This window comes from Rhinolophus hipposideros, assembly GCF_964194185.1.
Source record: "Rhinolophus hipposideros genome assembly, chromosome: 9".
Classification (NCBI taxonomy): Eukaryota; Metazoa; Chordata; class Mammalia; order Chiroptera; family Rhinolophidae; genus Rhinolophus; species Rhinolophus hipposideros.
This window is the reverse complement of record NC_138055.1, coordinates 56,838,272-56,851,004: the sequence shown is the minus strand read 5'-3', so window position 1 is coordinate 56,851,004 and position 12,733 is coordinate 56,838,272. Positions and strand designations below refer to the sequence as shown.

Sequence of the window (12,733 nt, the reverse complement as noted above, 5' to 3'; positions counted from 1 at the left end):
AACTTGCCCCAGAGCCACTGCTGCAGCAGTTTTCATGAGACAGCTATAAGTTCCAGTGGTGATTTCTCTAGGGTCTGGGCAAGAAGAACTCTGGTTTCTTTATTTCTAGAAATGGGGCTGGGACAGGGGTGAGAGGTTATGGGGTGGGGGCGGGAGGAACGGAGTCCTCCTGCCCAGGCCAAGGTGGCAGTGCCACGGGACACAGAAGTCACCTCCTGCCCCTGCCTGTGCTGGCTGCCCAGAGTCCAGTTGGACTGAAGCACACGTGGAGGAGGGCAGGGGCATAGGTGTTGGCATGTTACTGTGATGTCTGGGGAAACCCAGAGAGGTGGGGGTGGGGGTGATGCAATCATATAGCAGGGCAGAGTCCATCAAGGCTGGCAGAGGGCATGGGACTTGGTCGATCCTGTACCCAGCTGCTGGTTTTCTTTCAGGGGACTGTGAGGGTATTGCCTAAATGTGGGGTATCCTAGAAGTGGTGCCAGGCCTCTGTTAATGGGGGTGGGAAATGGGTGGTTTAATGACTTTTAAGATCAAAGCAGAGCACAGCAACCTTAGTGCCAATCCCAGCTCTCCTTACCATACTTCCTCACTGACTATATGGGTGGGTCAAGGTCCCTCCACCTTGAACTCATGAGGGAAGGTTTCATGCTAGCCTTTCTCCTTAGGCTCCAGTTTCTTCAAGAAGCTAGGAGGATGTGACTGTGATTTGTAAATGTGCCCCCACTCCATTTTATTCATTTCCCCACTATTTAGCCAGTGGGGGCTGTCGAGAGACAAGAGACGCTGGGAGGTCTGGCACAAGGGGGAGAGAGAGGAGTGCTTTGGGCGCTGGGCCTCAGTACCACCAGTGTCCACTCTGTGGCAGTGTCGTGCCACTGGACAGCAGCCTTCTTAGAGCTGACCAGTTTCCTAGGGAAAGGGCTACTCTGGGGAGTGGAGAGATACAACACTTCCCAGCCTCGCACTTTGGAGACCCTGCCTCTCCAACAGGAGACAGAGAAGCAGGTCCCTCTGCTTTCTCACCTAGCCACTACCAGAGAGCAGAGGCTGTCGTCAGGACCCACCTCATTGCTACCTTTGCTTTTGGACCTCATCACATTGACAGGGGGCAATGGAGCTTGGTGAGGGTGCAAAGCTCTTCCTAGAAACTCAGGGCACTGTGTGGTGGGGAGTGGAGAGAAGGGACAATGAGACTTTTAGACCCTCCTGTATAACCCTGCACATCTCTCCAGGTCCTAAAACATATTCAAGCCCCTGTCCAGTACTCTCCCCAGATCTCAGCTCCCTCTCTGTCTGTCAAGCTGGTGAGTGACAGCTCTCTATCCCCTCAAGTCTGGACTGTACGACTGCAAAGTAGAGGTTTCTGCCCATGGTGGTGTGTTTCAGAGGGCTTACCTGTTAGTGCCAGGCGAGAGTCAAGGGAAACAGCAAGAAGTGGCTGTAGGAGTCACTGACCCCACGTCTCCCCACCCTCTCTCTCAGGTGTCCCCAATTTCCAGCTTCTTCCCACCCTCTTGCTGCTGTGCTTGGCCTGGCCCTACTTCCCCACTGACACTTACGTCAGAACTCAGCTATAAATATACTCTTAGCATCTTAATCACTTTTCCCAAGAAGTGCTCCTGGGTTATAAATACCCTAGCCATCTGCCTTACAGGCCCGCCCTACCACCAACCTGGTTGGGGGCTGGGGCTTAGTGACAGGCTTGGGTGTGGGTAAGGAAGTAGAAAAAGCCTGAGTGATTATTATATCTTGCCCAAATGAGAAAAGAGTCTAGAGTTAGGGGACAGGGGGCTCTGAAAGAAAAGCTTTGGAAGAAGACAGACCCACTCTTTCCCCTTGTTACAAAAGTCGGAGCCAAAAAAGAAAGGGAATAATACTGATCCTGTGTTTATTTTAAAAATTGTCGTTTTGTTCATCATGGATTTTTTTGCATTCATTTTGATGTTTTAAAAATATTGAATTAAGATATTATTTATCTTGATTGATGAATTTTTTGGCATCCTTTTAAAATTTTGCCCCTAAGGTGAGTGCCCCACTTCACCTCCCCTTAGCCTTGGTCTTGAGGACTAGAGCTGTAGTGGGAGGGAGAGAGGGAGGGAGAGAGGCAGGGAGGGAGGGAGGGAGGGAGGGAAGATCTGCTGGGGGTGGAGTGTGGGGAGGGAGAGGCAGTAGAAGACTGCTTTAGATTCTCTCCTTAGATGAAGATCTCCTTAAGAAAAATGGGGGATAACTTCCATAAGTTTGCTCAGGAAGTTCCTCAGCAACTCAGATTTGCAGTCTCCCAAAAGGTCCGTTTCAGACTTTCTCCTCTAGGGTTTCCATTCCAGGGACCTCAGACCCTAGTAGCAGGGGGTTATAAGCTGAGCAAACACAGACATCACGTAACCCAAAGGACACATGGGTTTTGCGAAAACTCGGCCTTGGGCTGCAGACAATATCGACCTCATGGTTCAGGGCTGTCCAACCAAAGGGAGGAGATGATGGGGGAAGAGGGCAAAGGTCTAGAGAAGACCCAGTCTCAGAGCAAATGCCTCCCTCTTCTCACCCCAGGCCTTCTTTTTCTTCTCTCAGTCCCATTCAAGTGGCCCTCGGCTAGTTCCAGCTTCCAGGCAGGACTCCTGGATGGAGCCCTGGGGATCAGTGAAAGGAAGCCAGACACCTCTGAGCCATTCCTCTGCCTCCTACTGCGTGTGTGCCCACAGGTTGTCGGCCTACTTGCTGACCAGCAGTGATCTGTCTTATCTCTTGGAGTAGGTACAGGAGAAGGAGAGGAGCAGGTAAAACCCAGGTCTTTATTAGCCTTGTGGCCAGCAAAAATGATTCTGGGAACGTGGAGGGGACCTAACAAAGAAGCGTGAAGTGTGGGATGGACACAATAGCTCAGGCCCAAGGAGTCTGTGTGAAGAGAGAGCAGAAGTGGTCAGGCAGGCAGGGTCTATTTCATTGGGTGTCAGTCAGGGTCCTGGCAGGAGACAAAAGACCCACTCAGCTGTCTGTGTTTGCATCACTCAGAAGGCTTAGTGCAGGACTTCTTTGCATAGGTGTGGGCAAGGTTAAGGGAACCAACAGGGATGTTGGAGCACCCAGACACTAGCAAGAGTAGAGAGCCATTACAAGCCCCGAGGTTGAAAGCAGTGATATCAGAACCTAGGCAGAGCTGGAGCCATGGAATGTGGGAGCCAGATAGGAGCTGTAGGGATATGGCCAAGCCACAGCCACGCAGAAACATGGCACCTAGGTGGAAAGAGCAGAAATGAGAAATACACTGACTTCCTGCCTGTGTATCCGTTTAGTCAAACTTGGCAGGAAGCAGGGGCCAAAGGAACCCGGGTGAATCAGCCCCAAAGGTTATAGGGCAAGGCAGAGAAAGACAAAGAATAGATGGGGTTTGCCAAGAAAGAGGGCTTTAGAAGCTCACTCGGGCAAGTAAAAATCTTTGCAGAAACCAAAGAGGGTGCTTTCTGGAGATCCAGAAAATCAAGGGAAGAGGCTGGGTCCACTTACCCAGAGTGGGAGCCATTGAATAGAAAGGGCAGGGAGGCATAGAGGATTATGGGGTAAATTAATGGTGGGCTATAGGTGTCTGCCTGGGAACCAGATGGCACTGCTTATGGTTGGAGGTGGATCAGAGTCTCTGGGATGGCAGTTAAGCCTGTGGGATTTGCTGAATGGACTATCTAGGAGAGAGGCTGGTGGTTGTGAGGATGGCACAGTGACTCTCCTTAGATGAAGAACCCCTTAAGTCAAAGTTGGGATAATTTCCATAGTTTGTTCAGAAAGAAAGTAGCTATCTTCGGGACAGGGGCAGTAATGGAGTCAGTCCCTTTTCTCAAGAAGGGCACCTCTGTCGGGGCATGTTTGCCTCTCCCACCTTGGGCTTCTCGTACCACACGTGGACTAACTGCACCCGCAGGCCTCTACCACCATGTCAGGTATGTCCGTCTTGACAATGTTGCTGTCCCTGTCATAATACAGCAGAGACAGGGGGCGCCGGGCTGTGGGCACGCAGCATGAGCCCCCTCCAGCGGTGCCTGTAGCTGTATTGGCCTTGAGAAGATTGAGCACTGCAGTGTGAAAGGAGGCGGCAATGCCAGGCATGCCTGCCACATGCAGTGGGCACTGCCCTGTGCAGAAGTTCATTGCATAGCCCTCAGGCTGGATTATCCAGTCGTGCCAGCCAATCTCACGGAAGTCCACAAAGAACTCTTGTCGACAGCACATCCTGGACCCACCCTGGCAGTCGATGCCGTGCCGGCGAACCCGGTGCTTGCCCCCAACTCTCACCCGGGCTGCCACAAAAGGTCTATGGGCAGCCCCACCCAGGATGACTGAGCTCTGGGCTACCTGGCCTTCAGGTACCAGCTCTAGGGTCAGGTGTCCCTGGCTGCAGGCAGCCTGAGCTTCAGGCCCCAGGAAAAGCTGGTGCCAGCCACTGGCATCTACCTCCAGCAGGTGCTGAGTGGCCAAGGTGAGGTTGGCGTCACGTGGGCGTAGCACAAGGACCCTCACCTTCAGAGTGCAGGTGGTATTGGGAGGGAGCTGCACAAAGAACATAAGGCTGGCCTGCTGGACCTCCACGCCACCAACAGTTCTATCAGAGGAGATGCGGAAATCAAGACGAATCCGGTTGTTGGAGAGGCCTGTGGACACAAGAAGCCCCAGTCATTGTGGCCTCCTGAGCGTCCATTCTCTAGCTACCTCTCTATTCTCAGCACGCCGTAACACTGTGCATTCTTGACTACATTGTTGGCATTTTGACTGTCCTTTCCTTCTGGAAAATCTTTTCTCTTGGCTTCCATTACACAACTCTTATGAGTCTTCCTTGATTTTCTTTGCTGGCTTTTCTTTCCCTGACCACCACTTTAACACAAAAGTTGTCCAGGGTTTGTCGTTGACCCTCATTCCCTTTTACACCGAGGGGAGCTCTTACCCACACTTGTGGTCAACCAGCACAATTTTCATGCTGGTGATTCCCGAATTTGTATGCCTAGTCCAGGCCATTTAGCACCTCTGGATTGGATATATAGATCTGAGAATGACCAAGCTTCAGGCCACATGAACGTCCCGCCTGAGCATTAAAATTAATGTGTCCCAAGCAGAAAGCATTACTTTCTTTCTCAGATACCTCTCTTTTTGTGCTTAGAATTGGTGGCACCGCTACCCTGCTAATCATCTCCAGAGACCCTATGGTCACCTCCCTTACGCCCACATCCAGTACCTCACCACAATGGTTCTAATGTCTATGCATTGCTTCCTATTCCTATTCCTATTGCCCAGCTTCCCCCTCTTCATCCCTCACCTGCCCCATTGAAACACTTTAAATGCATTTCTGTTCCCTTCATTCCACTGAAATCACTCTTGTCAGGATCACCAACACCTTTCATGTTGCCAAGTCCAATCATTTTGCATGTTTATATTCATCTTATTTGATCTTTAAGCAGTATTTGACACACTTAACCATTTCCTCTTTCTTGAAATATTTTTTTCTCCTGGCTTTCCTGCCTCTGGCCTCTCCATCTTGGTCCTTTTTGCTGGCAGCTCCTCTTCCTCTGCTTGACCTCTAAGTGTTGGTGGTCCTGAGCTCCCTTCTCCTTTCTTTTTTCCATCTTTACTCTCTCTCAGAACGATCTCATCAATTCCTGTGGCTTTCAATTCCATCTATATGCTGATGACTCCCAAATATATATCCCTGGCCCTGACCCCTCCCTGAGCCTCAGGCTTGTGTATCCAGCTGCTGATCCAATATTCCACGTGGCTAGCCAGTGATATCTCAAACTTTTCTCAAAGAACTCTAGATTTATCCCCAAACCCAAACTTATTCCCTATCCAATCTTCCCCTTTCCTATAAATGCATTGCTTAAGCCAGAACCTTGATTGCCCTCATCCCCGGCTTTGAAATTATCTGCAAGATCTGTCAGTTCTATCTCCAATTCGTGAATAATTTCACTTCTTCCATCTCCTTTATTATACGTTAGTTCAACCCACAATCATCTTTTTCTTCAACTATGGCAATAGCTTCCCAATGCTTCATTCTTGCCCTCCAAACCATTCTCCACACATCAACCAGAATGGTCTGTTTATTACATAAATCTGATCATCTTCTCCTCAGCTTAAAATCCTTCAAAGGCTTCCCATTGCCATTTGAATAAAATCTAAACCCCTTCACATAGAAAACTTGTATGATCAGGCATTGTGCCATTTAGTGACTGCATTCAACCTACCCTGGCTTTTTTATGTTCCTTGAACTCACCAAACACAGACCCTCATCATGGCCTTTACACTTGCTATTTTCCCTGCCTGGAATGTCTTTCCAAGATCTTTGAACGACTGGCTCCTTTTTGGCATTCAGCTCAAGTGTCTCCTCCTCAGAGAGACTAACCTATCTAAAGTAGCCTTCAACTCTACCTCCATCTCTCTAATACACCATCCAGCTGAGCTATGTTTACAGCCACTATCATTTTCTGTAATCACCTTGGTTATTTGTTCATTTGTTTACTATGTGCCTCTTCTTCCGTTGTCTCCTCCCCTGCCCGCCCCAGCTAGACCGTAAAATCCATAAAGGTGGAGATTGCACCTATATGGTTCACTCTTGTATCCCTAGTACTTAGTACATAGTAGGCACTCAATAAACATTTGTTGACTGAATGGTCTTTCATTTCTTTAATTCTTATTTTACACTGACACCAGAGTTTTTTCCCAAAAACTTGGCTGGATCATAAAATTCATTGTCTCAAAAAACTTATTGGTGAATAAAGTCCAAACTCCTTTACGAAGGAGTCAAATGTTCATTATGATTTGATCTTAACTACCCTTATTTTTCTCACTCACCTCCCCCACCAGGGAATGCTCTTTATTAAGTAAACATTGTTTGATTGATTGATTGATTGATTGATAATGGGAAAAATCAGTCTCAATGTGGCTTATTTTTTATATCCTTAGTCACAGGACCTCTGTTCAGTTAGTCTCCAGATGGTTCTTCAGTTGATTATTCTATATTTTACTTGTAATTTTAATGTGATCATGGGAGGAGACATGCACAGTGTTTACCTACCGTGCCATTTTGCCCTGGCCAGTCGACCCTTATTTTTCTTTATCAAGTAGGGAGTGCTTTCTTGTGAGAATGCCACTAACGTTCTCATGGACATAAAAAGGCAGAAAATAAAGCTCAACTAGGCTCCATGTGAATTGGAAAGTCAGGAATAAGGCTGTTCTTGACAACTCTCAGAGCCAACGTCTTCCTTTCCTCAGTCTCTCTCTATAAGTCTACTCCATTCTTTTCTCTCTGTGGATCTACTTCTTCTGCCTCCTTTTCAGCTTTCTCGGATCCCAAAATGGTGGATCCAGCTCCTAAGTCTACAGAACCTTTTACTTACCTCGTCCTAGCTAAATGAGCTGATATTCCAGTGTCCCAATTCCAAAATCCTAGAAGAGTCTGATTGGCCCAACTAATCTTTTCTTGCTAGGTCACTAAGCGCCCTACTGTTAGGACCTCTTAAGTTATACCAGTTATGGCAGGCAGACACATGACCTACAAGGGCTGTGGTAGACGATTACACCGTTGGCCCCCAATTAACAACAGTTCCCAATTCATGGCTTTGTGCAGTTTCTTCCCATATTAAGTCTGGGCTTGGCCATGTGACTTGTTTGGGCCAATGAGACATAGGTAAGCACAGTGCAAGTAGAAGCTTGATAAGTCCTTATACGCTGAGGCTTTGTCCCCTTGGAAGCCAGCCTCCATGCTTCAGAGAAACTTGGGCTGGACTACTGAATGATGAGAAGCCATGTGGAGAGAGACTTTGGAGAATCAAAGACCATCTTTGATATTCTAATCCCATCTGAGCTCCTGGCTGAATGTAGTTACATGAGTGACCTCAGCTAGACCATCTAGAGCAAAACTGTCCAGATAAGCTCAGTCAAACCAAAAAGTCATGAGAAATATTGATTTTTAAAATTTAAGCCTCTATATTTGGGCTGATTTGTTATATTAATGGATTACCGAAACAGAAACTAGTATCAGAAGTAGATGTTCCATAACAAAGACCTAAAATAAGTAGCATTGGCTTTGGGACTGGGTGGCAAACAGAGGTTGGAAGGATGACATGGAGATTTTTAATGAAGGCAGGAAGAGCAGAGAGGAAATTGCTTTTGGAAGCTAGAGAAAGGGGAACCTGTGTTATGTATTGGCTATCGGCTGTGGCAACTTGGAAGCTAGAAATGATATCTAACAAAGTTGCAAATTTAGTTAAAGATATTTCCAGGCAGAATGCTGAAAGTGTCAATTGGCTTATTTTAGCTGCCTGTGATAAGGCATTTCAGGAGAGAGATGAACTAAAAAAGAACTGTTCAATTTTCAAGCAGAATTCAGATAAAATATTTCCAACAGGACTTGTTAGATTGAACAATAAAATATTTTTTCATTCCTTGTCTCTCTGTCTTGCAAAAGGTTCTCGAAGCAAGAAATGGTCTCAGAGCAAAAATCAAATCCAGGGCACTGCCAGTAAAACATGGCCTCAGTGTGAAGATCAAAACAAATAAAAGATTAGCATAAGACTCTTTGCTAAGATCTAACATCTTTGTTAAGTTCTAAAATTTAAGAGGGTATTTTATAGACCCTCTCAACCAGACAAAAGGGCTTCTAAGAATCTTAAGAGGGGTGTCCCACAATACCCTGACTTGTAACCTAAAGAGGGGTCTGTCTTGATAGAGTAGTGTGCCTTTTGGCTAATTGAGTAGACTACAATTTATTATTTAGAAGGCCCACAGAGCTTTAAAGAGAATTTTAATAGTGAAAATAGTACCAGTTTAGACTAAAAGGGACAGAGACAGTTCAAAATGAAATGAGGCCTCTGGGCCCCCAACTTCTTTGGGCAGGAAGAAGGCTGAGAAAACTACTCAGCCATAAACATAGGTCATTTCCTATTTAAAAGGAAAGACATCTCAGAAGAGGGTAGAGCAAGGGCTGAGAGAGTGGCTCTATAAGCTAACGGGAACACTGGTGGGCTCTCCTTGAGAAGAGGGGAATATCCTACTAGGGAGGAGAATCAGGCCCCAATAATTCTGGATTTGGGGTAGACTGAGATATGTGCCTGGCTGGATATCAGAATTTTCATGGATCAGTGACTGCTCTGTGTCTCCCACTTCCCCATCTCCAATTTAGAACAAGAGTATCTGTTACAGTTATCCTGTCCCTGTGTCAGCATTGTATGTTAGATGTGTGGGAGGCAGATAACTTGTATTTTTAGGACACAGGCAGTGGTGTGCTGGTAAATGTTTAACAACTAGATTCCAGAGGAAAATAAAAAGCCCTGATTTGTGGTGTTTGCCAATTTCTGTGGTATAAATTTTTCCACCATGGCTAATTTCAAGCTATCAATGTGACGTCACTGGATGCAGAGCTAGGCTATGTTCACAATCAGCTCTCATGAGCCAGTATGAGCCACTTTCAGGCTCAAACCCTAGTTTTCCCAGAGCCCCAAGTTGTCTCTCTTCATACTTCCAGAAAGAACAATTTCCAGATCTTTCTTCCACACTATGGTATAGATGATAACTTAAATTGGAATGAAAACTTCAAGTCAAAGTATTTAAATGTAAAAGGTGGAATCCAGGTATCCGTCATTCTTATCTCCAAACTTCATCTCAGATCAGCCCCTCACCCCCGCCTGAATGTTCTATTCATTCACTGATTAGCAAATATGTGGAAAGTATACAGACTTTGAAGTCAGAGAGAACTGTTTGAATTCTGCCCCTTGCAGGCCATATGACCTTGGTCATGTAAATTACCTTTGTTGAGTCTCAGTTTCTGCATTTATAAGATGGGACTACTAAAGTCTACTTTTTGGGGTGGTTGTGAGGATTAAATGAGATGAGGCAAGTACATTGAATATCTGGTAACCATCATTATCATCACAATGTGCCAGGAACTGGGCTAAGTGTCAGGGATACAAAGGTGGAAAAAAACTCCAGCCAGGATTTCAGTGTTCAAGGAATTCATGGTTCACGGCCATCTGTCTACCTTACGCTCATTCACTCCAAGCCACTTTTCAACTCCAAATGTAGTCTACTCCTTCAGACTTTCACCCATGTTTCCCCCCACCCCCGCCTCCATTTAGGATGTTATTTACTGTTCTCTACCCATTGAAGTCAAATTTAATCTACAATACCAACCCATTTGTAGTCTTCTGAAAGACCTCTCTGTCTCACCAGGTCCCAATGAGTTACTCCTGATCTGGTGAGCTCTTGTGCCCTCACCTAGCATTTATTTAATTCTGCCTTATATTCTAATTAATTTATTTCCAGCTGCAGTAACTAAAACCCTTATGGGCAGGAGCTGAATCTTCTATTTCCTTTTCCCATCTAACCTTCACCTTCTAAATACATTACTTGTATTAGCTCATTTAATTCTCTCAACTATCCACTCATTATCCCCATTTTACACATGAGGAAACTATCAACAACACAAGTTACATAGTAATAAACATCTGAGCAAGGACTTGAACCCAGGCTATCTGGCTCCAGAGTTTGTGTTGTTAATCATGAGCAGAAACTACCTTTTGAAGCAGGATAGGGTCTCATCCATCACTGGGGACTCTAGACTTTGGTCAAGCGGACCCACAGTGTGATTTGGTATAAGCGTAAGTTATTTCTACTATATACTAGCCTCTGGTGATAACGTGAGGAATAAATAACAGTTCCTGACCTCAAGGGGTTGATATCCTAGGGGAAGGCAGGCTTCATAGGAAACCTGGAAACAGGCAATTCCACATAGAGAGTTTAGGTGTGGGGGCCACCAAGGAGGAAACACCTCACCCTCAGGTCACCGCAGGTTTTTTTTTGAGGATGGGAGTGCTGGGACTTGAAGGGAGAGGCGAGTAGGTGCTGACCAGGGAAAAGGGGCCAGGAATGGGAAGAGCTTTCCAGACCTTAGAAAGAGCTCACAGGAAGCTCAGAGGCCAGATAGATAGATCACTTTGTGTTCTGTTTCTAGGGTCCTTTCTCTGAATTGAATTCTTTCATTTTTTTATTAGTTTCAGGTGTACAGAACAATGTAATAGGCATTTACACCCCTCAAAAAGTGATAACTCCCCGTCCCCCAATCTACTTCCCCTCTGACATCGTATATGGCTGTTACAATTCCATTGATTCTATTCCCCATACTGTACTCCACATCTCGTGACTATATACATATTAAATTATAGTTGACATTCAGTATTATTCAGCTTCAGCTTCAGGTGTACACTGCAGTGGTCAGGCATCTCTGAATTCTTGATCTTTCTCTCCAGCTGCCCACTATATTCTCCAACTCCTCTTCCCTCTACAGAAGTAACTCTCTCTTCTCTTCTACCCTCTATCCACCTTTCTATGTCCCATTTTGACCCTCTTCTGATGTGGTACTCAGAGTATCAAGGCAAGAGGGCAGGGGTAGGGTGGAAAGGTATTATAGTCCTGGTGTTTTTCCTTTTCCCCTTTTACCCACATGAGGCATCTGGGGGGTGGAGGGATGGAGAGCCTGGATCCTGGGCCAAAGAAAGACAGACTCCTCAGCCTCTAGCCCCTGGGTCCAGGCCCAGGAAGTGGATGGGCTCTCACCACATACAGCCTGGGGAAGTTCGTGAGGTGTGCAGAGAGATGAGCTAGAGGAGATGGGGGCAGGTAGCCTCAAAAGAAGTGAAATTTACCTACTTCCCAGCTATCCATTGAGCAAGTCTAAACTACCAGAGAGAGCCTGGGGGGTGGGAGCTCTGGATTAGGAGATTACAGGCTTGCGAGGCAAGAATTGGGATCATTTGGGGGAGAAAGCCAGGGGTAACTTCGGGAAGACACTTTTCCTTTCCTTGAGAGGTCAGGTGTTGGGGAAGATCTACAGACTAAGAACCCACCTGTCTCAGCAAAGCTGATGATCTCATATTCCTGTCCATTGTCAGCTTCCGGATGCGCCCCCTGTAGGGGCCCATGGAGGCGCTGCAGTGCTGTCCTCAGAGCAGCTCTGGACACAGGCCTGCTCAGTGTTGGGCGATGGCTGAGGTGTAGCTTGTCCAAGATGCTTCTCTTGGCCAGGTCGAGAAGCAGCTTCCGCTGGCTCTTCAGGTCCAAGGCGGGCTCCCCACATGCCAGACACTGACTGTCAGCTCTGGGAATGGCCACTGTGGCCAGAGTCAGCAAAAAGAAAGCCAGGAACAATGAGGAGATCATTGCTGGGGGTGGCCCTCCTTGAGCGACACAGTTGAGACAGAGCCACAAATCTGGGGCTCAGGGTCTTAAAAGCTGTGGTCTCGGCTCCCTTCTGGCTGTTAGGGGCCTGGGAAGGAGAATGTGTCCAGCTGGCATGACTTCTTGTTGCAGAGGATAGTGCAGCCAAACATCTGATTTGAGAGATTAAGCCAGTTACAGGTAGAACTTGGCAGAAGTCGCCAATGCATAGTCAGTGAAAGTACAGAGTGGGGGATGTGAGGGGAGGGTGGTTTGTTTGGGGAAAGAAGTTTCCCTGGGCCAATGTTGGGAGACAGTGGGTTACTCATGTGAGCTGCCTGCCAGGCCTGGGACAAAGGTTAGAGATGAAATTCCTCTTCAGATCAACGGCCTTGGTGGGAAGCCTGATGGGGAAAGGCAGAGATCAGAAGTTTTAAGATAGAGTGCTAAAGGGTGGCTCTCAAATAAAAGGGGTCATTATTGGCAGGCTCTTTAAGTCACTGTTACGCAGGTAAATGAGAGTTGCATTTTCCTTTGCCTGGTA

General features: G+C 46.8%; 1 protein-coding gene across 1 annotated transcript; it reads right to left on the bottom strand.

Moving 5' to 3' along the window:
- Positions 1 to 3,900: 3,900 nt before the first annotated feature.
- Positions 3,901 to 12,192, bottom strand: INHBC (inhibin subunit beta C; the record flags this gene model as incomplete). The annotated part of the gene is made up of 2 exons (XM_081060297.1): positions 3,901 to 4,643; positions 11,880 to 12,192. The coding sequence occupies 2 exons, from the start codon at positions 12,190 to 12,192 to the stop codon at positions 3,901 to 3,903; spliced, it is 1,056 nt and encodes a 351-aa protein (XP_080916423.1).
- Between the last annotated feature and the right edge of the window lie 541 nt (positions 12,193 to 12,733).